The following is an 18,163-nucleotide window of genomic DNA, read 5'->3' as shown; positions in this document are numbered from 1 at the left end:
ATGAGCATTCTTCTGGGGCTCAAGTATTGGTGGAGAACTTGTGATCTTAAACAAAATTGTTAAGCCCTGTTTCTGAGGCCCCGTTGGTAACATTCAGCTGTCAGCTGTGTTGTGTTTGCTGAGATTGTTAGAGATGGCTACCTTTGTTGGACCAAGATCTGCATGCTTTTTACACTTAAGCTGGAAATTCCCAATGGTTTTTAGAGTATGTCTGCAAATTATGGAGAAAATAGGAGGCAAAAAGAACAACATTCTGGACTTCCTGTGCAACAGTACAACTGAAGAAGGTGAGCATATCTGTTATTATACCACTAGGTATAAACAATTTGAAAAAGTTTTCTCTATTAGAAACTTGTTAGCAACTCAGTACAGTGCTTTCAGAAATAAATTCTAGTCACTGTTCCATTTATAGCTAACTTTTTTAAATTCCTTTTTTTTTTAATTTGCACATGGAAGATCTGAGAATATAAGTATTTCTTTCCTTTGATTCTAAGACAAGTACGGACGCTTGAAAATGTTGCTGAGAGGCTAGAAGTGATACAAACTTTCAAAGGAAATACAGTGTTTATGACAGGTATTGATTCAACTGCATTAAAGGCTACTTTACTTTCTTTTAAAGCATTTTTGAGCTATGGACAATACTCTGAGGACTATTAGGTGTTTTCTTGGGAAATTTCAGTATTTCCTACTGAAATTTTTGTTGCCATTTCTGCTCAATCACATCATGCAGGAAACATGGTCATGTTTTTTCTCTCTGTCTTCCTTAGTGTTAAAAGAATTAGAGGCAGATTCTTCGTTGTCTCTTCCACAGTGCAGTGATAAGGTGCCAGCTTCACTGCTTCTTCCAACTGCTGCATGGCACCAAATGGAGAGCCCATGATTTGTTATTTCTGAGAAGGCAAAGCTTGCTTTTTCACCCTGTGGCTTCCTACAGTGCTAATCTCTGTTTTATCCAATTTCTGGGTGACACTTGGCAGAGGACTTTCAAAGGATGGACTTGGGAAGAAATGGAGTAGAAAACTTCTATGCAAGAGACTTAGAAGAAAAGAGAAGAAGCTACATGAGGCAAGAAGAAAAAATACACAAACCATTAGGTTTCAAGGTAGAGGCAACCTTTAGTAAACTTTGAAGATTTTTCTCATCATATACTATAATAAAGCATTAAATCATCTTGCAGAGTGTCTTAAAATGTATGTAATACCTATAGTAGAAAACCACTTTCAGATGCTTTGGTAGCTTCGTGAGAAGTCCAGTGGTACAGTTACTGCAACTACAAATAGGTTTATTAGGAACAAAACTACAAATGGACTGATCATTTGAATTGCAAAAGTAAAGGCAAATAACATGTTCCAGGTATAAACTTCCTACCTCTACTACAATGGAAAATTGCTGTAATACTGCAGTCTGTATCTTGAGATCTGGTTCCTCTTTCAAAGATCAGGGGAAAAAAAAATCTTCAATTTTTGATGGTTCAAAGTAAAACATTTCTTTTTCCTAGGCCTGCAGTACTTCATCAGTACAAGTTTTTAAATCTTATCATTATCTTGGCTTATCTTTATCTTTTATCTTAGTGTAAGCTTTGGAAAAAGTCTTTTCTGTCATAAGTTTATAGAAAATGTCAGCACAAGAAAAAAAATCTAGAATTACTAATTTTCAAAAATAGTAATTGTTCAGTATGCTAGAAATTTAGTAGCTTTAACTTCAGAAGGATAGACTACCAAGCAGGTGATAAAAATCATAAGTAGGTGATATATAGATGTAACTATTATATATATTTATATATAGATATGTATATTATCAGCAAATGTTTCTCCAGGTGTCTCTATAGATATGCTACTAGATGGTGGGATGGAAATATATTTTCTTTGATTTATTCATCATTTTTAGAAGCATATTGAAGCAAACATAGTGGTAATCCTTCATCTGAGGAGATTGTTTTAATTCTTTTCTTCATTATGAGAAAGATGCAGTCTAAAAATAACTTACTTTTCTCCTTTTACTGGGGTTTATTACATTGCAAGAAATTTACTTGCTTCTTTAGACAAACTTCACAGAGATGGATATTGCTAACATATATTTTTCCCCTTCAAATTAAACAGAGCAAGAGATAGCAGAAAAATACCCAAAGCTCTAAATACATCACTTCGATTTTTCCAGATCAATCTTGTAAAAACCCTTGCTTCTCTCAAATATCTAAATATACTTACTATTATTTCCTCCATATGTAAAGATCTCAGATGTTTGCAGCCCATTTACAATTAAATACATAATCTCTCTGCTCAGCCAAACTAAACCTGGGTACTTTCATTAAAAATCACACTGGTTTTAGTTTTGACAAAATAATTAATTAATAGCTGGAAAACTGTGTTTATCAATAGCTCACGTACACTCTTGAGAGGCAGGAATGCAAACTTGTTCTCAATATCCTATGAGTCTTCATTTAGCTCTTTGTATATCACTGTATATTGGTAAAGGACAACCACAAAACCTGGATTGAATCTAGGACATCAAGGAAGGGTGCTGAACAAGGGTTAGACATAAATAATTGTCTACATCCTCTAAGTTCTTCTGAATGGTCAAGAGCAAAAAATAGCCCAAACTTCTATTCCTCTTTTGTACTCTCCAGACTTCCATTATGTGTACATGCTGGTTACTTCATAAATAATGCCTGTAAGACTGTTACAGGAAACCAGCCAAACATGGATCAACAAGTTGCTGGTAAGGAAGAAAACAGTGTCCCAAAACTTAGGTTATCCAGCAGTATAGTTGTGTGTTTGTGCCTCACATATTTGCAGAGTAACATATTTACTATAATCATATACAGTAGTACAAGGATTCACTGGAAAAAAGCTGGTGGAACACTTGATTGAGGGGAAGAGAAAACTGGCATAGAAAGAGGGTCTGCTTGAGGTGGAGGAAAATTAGCTCTTCTAACTGATCCCATGTGTGACATCAAGTGTTACGTAATTTTCAAAGCTGTTTCAGGAGCAAAGCTTGCAGATCTGTCTGCAGGGGAGGTCATCATCACTTAGAGTGGTTGGTTTGATGATTGGCAAGTAAAACTAGTGCCTTGGATAGAATCCTGTAGTGAAGAGTTTGTTAAAGCAGAGAAAGGGTGGGCTGTAAAAGTAAGCAAGTATCTAGTTATTTCTGCCCAGTATGTTCAGTGTTAGAGTTATAGAAGCATGTCTGGTTAAATACAGCCAGAAATACAGATTATTACAGAATATTACAGTACATTATAACAGAAATAATGTATATTTTGTCTTTATAAAGCAAAGGTGTTGGGCTCTGTTTTTTTACTTCTCATATGCTCTAATCACTGTCCACCAAGGAAGAGTAGAAATAGAGGTGTCGTGAGTGTGTTGGCTCATTGCTTTAGTTGCACAGTCTGCATGTTTGTCTCCTCATTGCTTCTACAGTCTCATTGTTGCCCCTCTGCATGTCCAAGATTATCTGGGTTTTATTCCATCTTTACTCTGTCTGAAAGATCAACAACTGCTTATAATTCAAAAGTTGCTGGAAGAGTGTACAAGTGTCAGAAGAGTCTGTTGTGAAACAAGGGGGATGGGAGTGCTATAGAAAAGAGTTTGGATTTTGCAAGGGAAATGAGGTGGAACATTGTATTATTTGGTCCCAAGCTGTGTACCTCTGCTCATCAGCCCATCTCCCTGCTCTTCAGTAGGGTTAATATATCACATACAAAAAGGTATGTGATCACCTGTGTTGCCTTTGATAGAAAAGCAATAATAACATAGTACATCTTTATAGAGGAGCTGTGAAAGATATATGCTTTAAATGCATTTATATGCTTTAAAGCTTTTAAATGCTCCTCCCAGTATACTCACTGCAGTTTGACCACCTTCTTACTCGGGACTGTCACAAGATTTTACTTGTTCATCAAATTTCTGTTTCCACCAGCTCAGCAACTGCACTCCTTTTACTCAGAAAAATACTCCTCTCAGGCCTGGCTGGTGTATCCTTACATACCCTGTCACTGATAAACTTGGCAAGTTGACAGAAGTTTACAAAAAGAAGAAAGAGAAACAATTTAGTTGGTTTTCTGCCTGGTGGCAGGAGAGATCAGGGAAGTGGAGACGAAGTTTCCATGCCTTATCTGGGTTGAATGTATGTATGAGTTGAGTGTCAGAGGTGGCTGTATATGGCTGCATAGAGTGAAATGTTAAAGAACACCCCACAGAGATGAAAACAGCTTAAATCAATTCCTCAGGCTGAGCTGCTCCATTCATCTTGGTGTTCTCATAATCAGTGTCGCCAGCATTAACATGTGTAATTCCATGCTCATTCTTAGCTTCTGTAGTCAGTCTCAGCACTGATGTGCTGTCTGCTTGGAGGTTACCTTTTCTCTCCACCTAGATGGTTAGACTTTTGCTTCTGACCTCTCCCAAAATACTGGCTTACATTCAGATATCTGACCAGTAGTGTTAGTTCAGATTCTGTGTAGCTCTGTTTCCTTTTTCCTACGTTCCTCCTCTGCTGTTTTCCAGTTGTTGATGCTTTACTTTGGAAGCTGCAAATAGTGTGTAAATGATAGTGGAGAAGCTTTTACCAAAAGAGAGAATAAAGCTGAATAGATTGTGCTATCTCTAAGTATTTATAAGAAAATACCCATCAGCTGGGACTTGTCCGACTGGTAGAGAAACAGTAGGTAGAGGAAATTATTTGTTATATAGGCAGTGCGATAAAAATCCCTGTGAAGGCTGTAACATAGAGAGCAGCAGTTGAATTGATGACCAGTCAGGCATATGGTATCTAAATTAACAACATAGGGTCTCCCAGGAGGAAGAGGTCACCAGGGTATCAGAAGGCTCAAGCAGAAAGTTCATTTTGTCTCTTGTCATATTAAATTCCTGAGATGAATGCTATACCAATTTGGAAAACTAGATAAAACTGGAGATGTAACACCTTCTCTTGAGTCTTTGCAGTAGAGTTTGGTGGATAAATCTGTGCATGTTGCTAGAACTATCTCTAGCCTCACTGTGTAAATTTCTAAAATTTGATTCAGAGAAATTTTGATTACTATGTTCTCCTGTAAAGTCTTACTTCTAGAATGCAAATTACCTTACCCATAATGAGAACAGGCAGCAGAAATTCATAAATCAACTGATAACTGTATCTCATTAAACAGAGTCATTGGCACTGTAGAGCAGCTTCTTTCTGAATCACTCCATGTGCCAAGTACACTTAGCATGTGTAGCAATGGAAGTAGAAAAAAGTAGTAAATCATGAACCCAGCTCAGTTTTTCTGGGCATCTATTCCACTGCCTTCTGTAAGAATCTTGATAGAATATTATTTTTCATCCCCATACTCTTGTGCATTGATAAGAATGACATCATTTTATAAAGTTAGTCTGATTACAGATGAAATTGCATGACTTGGCATTTGGATTTTTCTCCAAGCTACTTTTTAAGACAACAAATTTGGAAAATAGTTCTTTGTGGTTTATTGTGACCTCCTAAGAAGCACACAGTGGCTTTCAGTCACAGATTTCTATATAATTTGGGCATTGGAATGCCAGCACTGCAGCATCATAATCTCATTTCCAGGCATAAGATTCAGGTAATTTAGACTAATAAATTTCTACTTTCTTGCAGTATCTGTGCTTTGCCATGTATTCGTCTCTCTTTCGTATGTAATATGTTTCTCTCCACTCAATGCCAGTAGAATGTGCGAGCTTTCTTCATGTAGCAGGAAAATAGGAATGTGAGATTTAGTGAGGGAGAAAAGCCAAAAATTGTAACCATTTGAACATCTTCTCTTTTTTCTTCCTCTGTCTCAGGTTCCAGAAGTGTGAGAAAAATTATAGTGTTCATTAGACTGGTTCACAAGTCATGGCCATGCTGACACACTCATCTTTGAGGAGAATGTCTTTTCTCCTCATCGTGTCCTGGGTTCTCAAACAGCTGGTCAAGCTGTTTGTCCCTGAGCAATAGGAGCTGATTGAAGACTGAAGTGAAATGTGATTTATTCCCAGATTAGAGTCCTTTGCTTTGATTGGCATGGCCAGCCAGCCAGAAGAAGGTGCGTGCCTCAGCCAGTACTCCTGAGTTTTCAGCTGAGCTGGGGTAAGTTAAGTGTTTGGTGAGGAGCAGCCTCATATTCTATGTGCCAAACTGAGGCAAGGAGCTCCTCTTTTCAAGCCTGGAGCTGTTGTGTGTATGGCAAGGGTCATTCCCCTTGTAAAGAAGGGGAAGGAAGCTGACTGTAATGTGTAAGAGTATGGTTAGAATGACTTCACCTTTTTATAGTTCTGTGAAGGTGGAAAGCATTATGAAAATATTGTATATTTGAAATGCATTTGAAATAATTTTATTGATGGTATTTTAATTTTCAGAATATGAGGGAGGGAAATTTATATTTGAGTAGTTCATGTAATTTATGCGTTTAACTATTTATCTATTTTTCTGCACTGCTTAAGGCATCAATTTATGAAATGACACAGAAACATACTGTACACTGCTTTCCTGAAAAGACTTCTCTGCCAGTCTATGAGAGCAGTGTCCAGCTAGGAAGAGATAAGTCATTTAAGAATTGTGATTGAAGTTTTCCCCACTCTTTCATGAGATCCTGAGCCTCTGATGGCAGTCAAAAAGACTGGCATTTAAAAAAAAAACCCAAACACCTCAATTTAGAAATCTAGTTTTTCTAGTTCCCGTTCAAAAACTCTCCCCCTCTTGGGAGCACTCACCTATATCATAGTTTGTAGGATACCTTTCACTAATAAGTATGTATAACTGGAAAAACCTACCTTGAAAGCATTATACAGAGAGAGTCTTCGGATTCTCTCCCATCGTGTGAAGACAGCATCTCTTACCTGTGACACCTTTAAATGCTGATCATGTGCATTATCTGTGTCCCTGTTTTGACCCTTCCAATCCAACTACTGGGCTTTTTCTTCACATCTCTCTTTTTTTCCCCCAGCTAAAGTGGAGTTGTTGAAGAGTTTGTATAAAGGAAAGATTATGGACATTTTTATGCATTCTTGTTCAGTAGTCCTTGAAGAATTGGTTATTTCAAAAGTGATTCTTGAAGTACTGAAAAATACGCCATTAGAAAATATTTCCTGTTTTCTCTACCAGAAGGTTCTAAAATTACAGCATGAATTCATTTAATAACAGGTGTCATTTTACAGTGTTGGATTAATACACTCAGCCAAATCACTAGTAATGTGGCAGCCATATGATCATCCAGTATTTATGTGTAGATTAAGCAATGATCTTTCTGGATAAACTTTTTGATGTTTCCAGTTCTAACACAGTGTAGACACAGACAGCTGTTTAATTTGTCAATAAATATATTAAGTAACTAAAATTACTTACCGTAAGACCAAATTTTTAGGTACTTTTTGTAGTTTAGAGGAAGCAAGTAACAGTTTAATTACCTTTTCATTCTATGCTAATTGCAATTAAAAAAAAAGAGCTATATGTATTTGTAGTCATAAAATTAAAAGTTCCCATACAGTCTTCCCCAAACAAATGCATTCCATCAAAAATACAGAGGCTTTTCTTACCTAATGTTTCCCCAAATGAGAGAACAAGCAGGGTGTACACAGCAGATCCTTTTCAGCTGCTCACTAGAGTCTTGGTTTGCTTTCCATTTTGTAGAAGTCCATTTCTAGCTCTTAGAGCTGTGATGAAAATGCAGGCATGTATGCCAGAGGCAGAAAGCATTTCCAGAGAATTTGAAATTGTCATCTTGAACTGAAAGTGTCCCAAGCATTCCAAGTAGAGCCAAGAATAATACTTTCAATATTGTTATGATTAAGAGTCTGATTCTTTTTTAAAAATAGGGAAGCAAGGGAAGTAAGTATATCCAAATGCTCACCAGTGTTCCCCAAGACAGGAGGAAGAGTCAGAAAGGACCAGCCAAGGATGGAGCAGAAGATGAATACATGAAGATATTTAAAACTTTGACAACAGGTTTGTGAGGCATAAAACTTTGTGAGGCATAAAACTTGTTTGACTTCTCATAAAGGGTAGCTCAGCTTTCAGAAGTTTGGGAAATCCTCTATTAATCTTTGTCAAATCCACACCTACACTGGGAAATTTTAAGGCAAGCCTTTAAATCCTAAATATGCCTTAACATGTGCCGATCTTGTCTAGGACTTTGTGTTTTTCCCTAAAGCACAGAAAAAAGGAGGAGATACCATAGCAGTTTTTAACGTTTTTTATTTTCATCTGCTGATGTTCAAATTACACTGTGTGAACTGGTGAGTCCTCTTCTTATGCCAGTCATGTTGTCCACTATGAAAATGTGCTGAATATGCTGAAGTAAAAAAAATAGTATAAATGGCATGTAATTCAGAACTGTTGGCAGTGTATTCAGACATGCTTAAAGCTGTATACCTGGAGTAATTTATCTTCTGGTGAAGCTTCTTGCTGTTGTGGATGGGTGGTTTCTGTTAGTACATCTTTAAACCAGAAGAATGAGGGATGGTGTGAAGACACTGCCTTCTGGAGCAAGCTTATTAAAGCTTTTTCAGGTTTAAATTTTGCCACCTCTTATGGATAACTTGACTAGGAGGGTTGGCTGAATGTTAATGCAGCTGTTCACTTCAAAATGATCCTGATTCTGATTCTTTATCACAATTGCTAAAGAACAATATTTGGTGGAAAGCAACCCAGGAACCCCAAGTTGTGTACAGGCAGGTGGCCAGAGCCCATCCAGGCTTCCAGAGTTGTTCATGGCTATGCTGGAAGAGCTGAGGAACTTGGGTGACCACAGGAGGGACTTGGCGGAGGCCGGAGGGGGGGGGGGGGGGGATCATGGCAGGTGACTGCAAATGTCTTTGGAGGGACTATGGATATCATGAAAGGACCTGGCTGTGGCAGTGTGAGCCTTCACTGGGACAGGTTTTGGGGTAGGCTCCAGGATGAGGTACCTGGGGCCCTGAAGTCAGAGGCACAGTAGAAAAACATGGAGGGTACCACTGGCATGCAAGCAGCTGTTATTCCCAGGTATTCTACCTGCATTCAGACCAATGTCTACAGAGCCCTGCATGGTGGTACAGCCACTCTGGGATACCCGAATCTTAAAAAATACGGATTTTTAAGACACCTATCTAAGAAACGGTGGTGGTGACTCGTGATTTACATCTACTGTGTTTGAATCGACAGTAGCCATCCAGCCCAGTACAACCCAAGCCCCTCGGGCCCCAGGGCAGGTACAGGTCTCGCCGCCCCCCGTAGCAGGCAGGATCTCACGGTGGCAGCGGGGCTGGAGGAGCCGTGCCCTTGCGTCTCAGCCCCGTGGCCGGAGCAATTCAGGCTCCGGCTCTTTGCATCCGGGCCGACGGCGCTGCCGCTGCCTCCTCGGTGGGCCCAAGCGCCGTTCCGGCCCCCCCAGCCCCGCCGGTCGGGACCGGCCCCTTGGTCCGCGGGCCAAAGCTCCGCGCGGGGCTGTGCTTTTCAGCGCCGCCCTCCGAGCGGCCCCTGGCCCGGCTGCGCCCCCGGGAGCAGCCCCCAGCCCCCGCCGGGGCCGCGCCGCCTCCCGCGCTGCGACTCATCTCTGGTGTCCCTTTGCTTTACACCGGGACGTAGCGGCAGCCCATTTCTCATGGAAATAGTGCTTTGTGTGTAACTGAATTGACACTTGGCCTTGATACCTGTATCTCCTGATAACTGAAACAAATTTCTAAAATAAATATTGTACTTTGATCTTCCAGCCCTGCATTTTTAATGACAGCTCTGAACATCACTTCATTAAGAATACATTTCAGGAGACTGAAATGCTCTGAGTTTCAACACTAATTATTTGTACAGAAAATTATGACTGCAACGTTTCATTTTTCAGCCCATTGGTTTCTTCCAGAAATGAAAATTTATTCTCGATTTTTAGGTAATACGCTTCCTTGAATGCATAGTTATGGTATTTGTAGTGTAGAAGCTGTATAGAAACTTATCCAGTTTTCCACTAACTCTTTTGTGACTTGACAAATCATTTTGGTCCGTCGAGATATCTGGGGAAATACCGTGCTTTAGAGCATGGAAGGAATCTCAGAGCGTTCAGTGTCTCCTGATCTACCTATCCCCTCGCATTTCGTTTAGAAACATTTTTCCGAGTATTCTTCTGGCAATTACTAGGTAAAACGAATTAACAAAAATCGAGGTAGGGGTTAAATCGAGCATCTCGCAGACCTCTAGGTTTGGCATAAGTTTGGGGATGGGGAGGTTTAGGGACAACGCAAGTGCGAGCGCCGCCGTTTCGCTTGTCTGGCGAGTTATTGCTCCTCCAGGGAGCAGAGGTGCAGGTCGGGCTCCCCACGTGAGGTTCCCCCCCCGGCTCCGGCTGCCCTGGCTACCGCTTAGACTCTAGGGGACAACGAGTGCGCTCCTGCCCCCGATGCGGCTCTAGTGGCGCGGCTGGAGAGCGGGGGACACCCGACGGCTGCGGGCGGGGGTGTGCGGGGCAGTGTCTGTGTGCGGGTCCTCCCGGCTGTGGTTCCCGTAGACGCGGCGGAGCCCCCGGCGGATCGCGCATCGGCGGTACTGGGTGGTGTTCGTGTGTGGTGGATGGAGGTGCCGAACCCTGTGAGCCCCGCACCTTTGCAGGCGGATGGGGAGCTCCATCGCCCACAACCTCACGTCCTGACGGGGGCTGCTGCCGGGCCGCGGGGTCCTGCAGCAGCAGCGGCGAACCTTTGCTCGATGCATCAGTGCGTGGTTAAAAGCGCTGAGCGCGGGACCCTTGTCTTCTTGTTGCCAACCTGGTGAAGCGGTTACCTGGCACACGGGAAGAGCTTGATATGGCTGCTGCGTAGTGTTACACGGGGTCTAGCTTTTATTTCTCCCCAGGACTCAATATGGAGCCGTGGGAGAGGACTTGGCACTTTAATCCCTTCAAAGAAACCGATCTAATTCAAGCCCTACAACTCTTGAAAGTCTTTGAGCGGACAGTGATTGTTTCCACAGGAAAGGCAGATAAAGATCTCTGTGTGCTGGCGTTTAAAGAAACTTCAGTGGCGGTGTGAATACAATTGAACCCAGCGACTGCGGGGAGGATCGAGTTACCTGTGCAAACAGCTCCGGAGGACCAGAGCCAGCCGGCATCGGCCCGAAAGGGCTCCCCCACCTCCTCAAGACGGAGATGAACGTCCTGGTTTGGTACCTGGCCAAACAGGCCGGCGTTTGCGATGGACTCGGAGCAGATGGGGAAGCGGGGAGGAGAGGAGCGCTTTTCCAGAGCCCCCGGCGGAGCGCGGAGTTGAGCGGGCCCGCGGAGAGTCGCGGGGCCCCGCCTGCCCCTTCCTGGGCGGCACATGCGAGGAGTCCCGCCAGCTCTGCAGCCCACCGAGCTCAGCAGCCGACGGTGGCGGCAAGCTGTGACCCAGATGTGCCTGCTGCTGATTAGAGGGTCAATAGCCTCACACATGCTCGAACGCAAGGCAGGTTAGATCCTTCATATACACATGCGTATAGACATGTACGCATAGATTGAGGCCGAAAGGTGAGGGATGAAGTAACAAAGCGCTCGGGGCCGACTTCGGGCAGGAGATGAGAGAGTGATGGAGGCAGAACCGCGTAACAGCGTTCGTGCTCCGGCGGAGCCGCCCCGACCTGCACTCCCCGCCGGCTCAAGACAGGTCGGCTCGGCAGGTCCGCCAAGAGAGAGTCAGGTCCTCATTTAAAGAAGATATGTCTTTAAAACCCGGCTCCCGCTAGGGAAGAGGAAACTTTTCCCTTCTGTTTCCCGGCTTCCCGGTTTGTCGGTGTGTCTGTCTGAGAGCTCTTGCTGCTGGTGGCAGCCCGCCGCTCCTCCCCGGGCCCGGCTGGGCGCCTGGCCTGGCCCTGGGCCAGGCGGGGGCTCCCGGTGACAAGGGGGCAATGCCGGCTGAGCGAAGTGAAACAAATCCAGCTACCAGAGGAGAAAATGCGAGGTTATTTGCCGAGTCATATCGAGGGCATACCCCTCAGCCTCGGGGGAAGGGCGGGAGGAGGGAGGAAGCGGGGAGGAACCACCGACAATTACTCCAGGGAAGTTTTAGGGCTGGGATCGACCAGCCCCGATCAGGTGAACTCGCTGAGCTATGTTGCTTTTAGTCATTGAACACTATCAGAGGAATCCGGAGGCAGATACCTCGAGCGATAACAAAGACGCGTTGTCACTTTAGGGCCCTGACACAAATTTAATTGCAAAAAAAAAAACGGGGGGGGGATCCAGTGTCTTGCACATCCAGCGCGAGGGTCTCTAGGCGGTAAGGGGTCCTTTGATCAAGAAAATCCAATTATTTGTGTATATACATTTCCCACATAGTGATTACTTCATTAATTGTCCCGCCTTTATCTCCTCCCTTCCCATCCCCCCTAATAATCAGTTCTTTTATCCAGACCAACAAACACACCATAGGAGCTTTGTGGATTCAAAGGATTTGCTTTCGCTTCTGAAAGAGCCGCTATTCTTTGATGATTGGGTAGCGGCAAACTTCAAAGCCATAAATCTTCCCTCTGACTGGTTGGCGGCCCGGCAAAGTCCTTATCAAATTCTTGGAGGTGATCCTGGCGCAGTCAGACAGTCCGCGGAGATCGCGCAGCGCGGGGGGGTGGGACGCGCACGGAGGCGAAGAGATCAGAAGGAAAGGGAGAGAGAGGGGGAAGAGAGAAGGAAACTGGGCAGCTTCTCGTCTTCCCCTCGGCGTCCTCATGCCTCAGCAGTGCCCCGGCGCCTTCCCTTCGCCCCGGGCGCAGTAGCCATGGCCGCGGTGGCTGTCCTCCGGAACGACTCCCTCCAGGCTTTCCTCCAGGTCAGTGCCCGCACCCGGCGTTGTTCGAATTCCGCCGAGTCCCGCGGTTGTGACCCGCATTGCTCGGGGGCAGCCGATGCCAGCCGCCTCCCTTCCGGGGCTTTACGCGGCGGGCGGCCCGGAGAGGTAGGTGGGGACCCGCGCGGTGGTAGGAGGCCGAACTCGGGCTTGGGTTTCTCGGGCTGGTAACTTCCCTCTGCCGCCAGCATCCCGTTACTAACTCCAGACAGTGCTCCATGGGCAAAGGGGGGGGTGGGGGGGGGTGCAGGGGCTGCTTCCCTGCCCGCAGCGGCTGCTGAGCGGCGGCGGGGCCGGCGGCACTGGTCTCTGGGCGGGGCGGGGGGGCCGGGCCCGTCCTGCCCTCTGGGTGCGCATTGTTTTCGGAAAGTTTACTGCCCGTGCGGGGACGGCTGCGGGAACTTTCTCTCAGGCCGGCGTCGGCGGGCGGCGAGTAACGCGTTCTCTTTCCCTCCTTCTCCCCTCCCTCCCGTTCCTGCGCAGGACCGCACCCCCAGCGCCTCCCCAGACTTGGCCAAGCACTCGCCCCTGGCTCTTCTGGCCGCTACTTGTAGCCGGATCGGGCAGCCGGGCGCCGCGCCCTCGGATTTCCTGCCGGTCTCCTACGACCCGACGCTGGGATCCCCCTCTAGGATCTTTCACCCGTGGAGCGGCGAGATGCCAGCGCACTCCCCGGGAGGGTTGCCGCCGCCTCATCCCAGCTTGGGGTTGACCCCTCAGAAGAACCACCTGCAACCCTCCTTCGGGGGTTCTCACGAACTGCCCCTCACCCCGCCGGCGGATCCCTCCTATCCTTACGAGTTCTCTCCCGTCAAGATGCTGCCCTCTTCCATGGCCGCTCTGCCATCCAGCTGCCCGCCCGCCTACGTCCCCTACGCCGCCCAGGCCGCCCTGCCGCCCGGGTACTCCAACCTGCTTCCTCCCGCCCAGCCCTGCCGGCAGCTGTCGCCCAACCCGCCGCCCGAGGACATCCCCTGGTGGAGCATCCAGCAGGCCAGCGCCCCGGGCGGCTGCGGCCACCGCTTTCCCGCGGCGGCGGCGCTGCCGCGGAGCCTGGTGCTGGGGCACTCGGACTTCGCTCAGTACCAGACGCAGATCGCCGCCCTGCTGCAGACCAAGTCTCCCCTGGCGGCCACGGCCAGGAGGTGCCGCCGCTGCCGCTGCCCCAACTGCCAGTCGGCCGCGGGCAGCGCCCCTGAGGCAGAGCCGGGCAAGAAGAAGCAGCACATCTGCCACATCCCCGGCTGCGGCAAGGTGTACGGCAAGACCTCGCACCTGAAGGCGCACCTGCGCTGGCACACGGGCGAGCGGCCCTTCGTCTGCAACTGGCTCTTCTGCGGGAAGAGCTTCACCCGCTCCGACGAGCTGCAGCGGCACCTGCGGACTCACACGGGCGAGAAGCGCTTCGTCTGCCCCGAGTGCGGGAAGCGCTTCATGCGCAGCGACCACCTGGCCAAGCACGTCAAGACCCACCAGAACAAGAAGCTGAAGGCGGTGGCGGACGGCGTCAAGCGGGAGGACAGCCGCGACCTGTGACCGCCGGGACCGCCGGTGGCTGCTGCCTCTGCGGGCCGAGCCGAGCCTGGGCTGGGGGCGTTTCGCCGCCGGGAGCAGGGCGGCGGCGGCGGGGAGAGGGCGGCCGGCTCTCGGACTCTCGCCGGGCACTGCGAGCGGGACCCCGGCCGGGAGCGGCCTCCGCGGACCCTCAGGCCGGCACTGGACGCTCACAGGGCCCGGGGCTGTCCCGGGACAGGCGCCCGGCCCGGCCTGGAGCGCGGCTGGGGGGGGTGGGGGGGGCCTCGGGCGCCGGGGCAAGAGCGGGGCCGGCCCGGCCCGGCCCGGCCGCGGGGTTCGAGGTTTATGGACATCCGGGGGTGAGGTGGCTGCGTCGGTGTGGCCGCGCTGGGGCTCGGCCCTCGGTGCTTTCAGGGTAACAGACTGAAGTTTTGTGTACAGGTTATTTAATAGTTACGTTTGAATACACGTGTTCCCCTCCGTCTTCGACCCCGCGCGGGGTCCAGCATGAGCTGTTTCTGTAAAGCGACCCGCGACCGCAGCGTGAAATAAACACGTTCACACGGGGGTCAGCAGGGACGGTCCCGCCGCTTCGGTTTGGTTTGATCCTTCCCTGGGCGCCCCGCGCGCGGCCGCCGCCTTCCCGCCATTTCCCGCTGAGGCGGCGGGCCGGCTCCGGCTGCGGCTCCATCGCGGCGGCCGAGCGGAGCTCAGCGCACGGTGACCCGGGAGCTGCTCATGGTAAAACACCTTTAAAATCCCGGGAGCTGCTTCGGACGGGCGTGCCTGTTGGCTTTGGTTGGTGTGTTGGGTTTGGGGTTTTAAAATTATTTTCAGTATTTTGTTTCCAACACACGAATCTGAGAGAAAAAAAGAGAAATGCATGGCGCGGTACTGGGAGCGAACATGCAGGTCAAGATCTACAGACTGGGATGTGTGTCTGTGCAGAGGTGGGCAGCAGTCAGTGTTAGTGATGCCCCTTCTCGGAGAAGTCCAGGCCACAGGGCCAGCCCCAAACAGCCACTCCCAGCCTAAGTTGTCTGTGGCACAGCAGAGCCAAAACATGCTTCTCGAATGTTAACTTTCTGCAAAACTGCAGAATTTAGGGGCTGAGATGCATGTTACCCTACCAGTACAACAAAATGGCAGTCGCTGTCCTGCAGAGGGGAAGGTACTTGGCACGAAACTGTGCTTAGAAGTACCTGGTAGATAGTGACAGCCTTTAGGGTTTCTTATCGTTCACTGGGCATCACGTAAGTATGAGTTTAGGCATATTTCTTTTAAAATTACAACCTTCCTTACTGCAGTGAGTTCCCTATTTATTTTTTTAATTGGAATCTATGTAGCCAAACAAACTGAGCAACTTGATCAGTAATTTGCTAAATTTTGCATTCTAACATTAAGAACATGTTAATTGCTCCTCATATTATTACATCAGCTTTATCTTCTGATTACCTAATGAGACAGTGAAATAAAAGGCACCTTCAAAACTTCACCAGGACTAATCTGGAGCTGTTCAGCTTCTGGTGAGATCCTCTGGTGGCAGTTGTCAAGCAAGCTTTGGCTCAACCGTGTTGGTAGATATACACTTTGCCATGGACTTTTGAATCAAGAAAAAACACAGGTCAATAAGTGTTTGTAATGACAGGACATGTAAAACTAAGGTGTTTGTATATATGTAAAATACTGCCAAGAATCTCTTCTCCTGGGGAATAATGAGATTAGACAATACCATGAGGACCATCATATCTGAAATAATGAGAAGTTAATGGACAGTTACCATGGTACAGTTCCTTAACAATATTTTAATATTTATTATTCTGAATTAATTTCCCACACCATATTCCTAGGGCCAACTTGCTAAATTAGTAACCAAGCAGCTGTCTTATTTTCTACTGAAGAACCTTCTATAAGCTGTTGTGTTATAGAAAACATTGAGAAGAATATGTTTAGCTTCATTAGGTAGCATTCTTTTGCAGAAGATTTAGGTGTCAGAAGTATGTGGTTGAGTGATATTATGTGTTATATTATGTATTATTCAGTGTTCCAAATTGAGTGACAGCAAGGCAGGAAAACAAATGATGGACCTGATCCAGATGTCCTTAGTAAAAAAAGTCTTTGAGACAAAGGTGCATCCCATTTACTACTGATGTAGGATTAAGAATTTCATTGGGAATTGCAATGTTTCTGCTTTTAAAAATGTTTCATGGCACACAATGGCAATCTGGTTCCTTTCTTTGATACTAAGTTACATTAAGAATGTAGAGTTAGAGAATTCTGGATTGCTTTAAAAGAGAATTTGTCTCACTAAATAGTCTTTCAATTCTGTGTATGGATCAAAACTACTTAAAGTGGAGAGTAGTGGAAAGTGCTTTTGTTGGTAGCAGTACAGGAGAAGCAACATTATCCCAGAGTAGGAAAGGTCATTCCCACATGGTGATGGCCTTTCACTGCTGGGTGAGTGCTGAGATGAAGTATTAGCATGAGCTGAAGCAATGTCTTCGATGGTTTCTGGTGCAAGTTTAGTCAGACTCAGAGCTGGAGACCCATTCCCCTTAGAGCAGATGTAACTAGCAGGAATCTGCCCGATAATGGTAGATGTGGTGATTTCTAAGCTGGACCATTATGGAAGAATTTTTCTCCAGTTTGAAGATATGCTGAATTTGCCAAGCATCTATGTTGTCTGATCTAGCAGACTATTTTATGTTCTTATTCATTCCACAAGACACAGCTTGTACTGAAATACTGGAAGTTTTACTGCTCACTTAAGTATGAGCCTCCAAATAATTTGGGTTTTAAGCAAAAAACTGTGGCCCAGGCAGTGACAGTGCCATTTCAAGAGGGTGATGGTCTCTGATTTACAAAAAAGAAGAAAAAAAAAAAGAAAAAAAAAGTAATATCATATAGTCCATGCACCTTGCATATACGTGTAATGACTACATTAAAGTTTGAAAGTGCACAGGTTAAAATACATGCAGTCAATATTAGTTAAGAGTTCTCACTTAAATACATTCCTCTCTCATGAGAGGTTTTTAGTATCAAATGCTACTGAAAATCTTAATCTCTAAGAATGGCACACACACACAAGGCAGAAAATTAGGGACATCGGACACTTAGGTGAGTGAAACTAAGTTTCTAATAAAAATATTTAATAAAACTATTTATTTGTAAAACTTTTAAATAGTTCATTGGGAAAAGGAAGTATATATGCATCATAGCTATTTCATACTCATCTGTAAATAGCTAAATCATATGATAGCTTTTCAATTGAAATCATTAAACTTTTTTAGTAATATGGCATTTAAATATACATGTGACCTTTCTGATGTATAGGTAGAGGATTACAAAAATATATTGCTTACATCTCAAGAATTTATTTCTAGTTGCCAAATTGCACTCCATAATAAAATCAGCTTTTAATTTTGCATTCACAAAATACATTTTATACTTTTAGCTGTTTTAAATTAACTAGAACAGCTGTTCATTTTATAAAATTAAATTATTAATATTCTTAATTATAATTTTTTGAGTACATATGCTGCTCAAGGTCAATTCATTTCCTAATTTTAAAACTTAAATGTCATTGGTGTAATAGACATATAAACCAATTCATCTGTTATTTGATTCAAATAAATTAATATCAACAAAAAAAAGGGATATAGTTAAAAAGCTATTTCACTTTGTAAATTCACATATCTAGTATTAGTCCTGAATACTGAAGAAATAGGGAATATAATATGCTGCTGCCTTGAAACTTAGATGAAAGCTGCCTTTTACTGTTGAGTGATTTTTCAATGACTCAGGAGACCACTCAAAAGTTCATAAATAGAGTGAATTTGTATCTCAGTGCAAGTAGTTGCACAGTTACT

The 18,163-nt window shown here is 45.5% G+C and overlaps 1 protein-coding gene across 1 annotated transcript; it reads left to right on the top strand.

Moving 5' to 3' along the window:
- The first annotated feature begins 11,390 nt into the window (after positions 1 to 11,390).
- On the top strand, positions 11,391 to 14,315 carry SP5 (Sp5 transcription factor). The gene is given in 5 exon segments (XM_062498528.1): positions 11,391 to 11,409; positions 12,349 to 12,552; positions 12,555 to 12,613; positions 12,615 to 12,761; positions 13,263 to 14,315. Coding segments are annotated over 5 exon segments (1,482 nt in total).
- Positions 14,316 to 18,163: the final 3,848 nt, after the last annotated feature.

The sequence above is a fragment of the Cinclus cinclus genome, chromosome 9 (genome assembly GCF_963662255.1).
Source record: "Cinclus cinclus chromosome 9, bCinCin1.1, whole genome shotgun sequence".
Classification (NCBI taxonomy): domain Eukaryota; kingdom Metazoa; phylum Chordata; class Aves; order Passeriformes; family Cinclidae; genus Cinclus; species Cinclus cinclus.
Note: the sequence above shows the minus strand (reverse complement) of the source record. Positions and strands in the feature narration are given on the sequence as shown.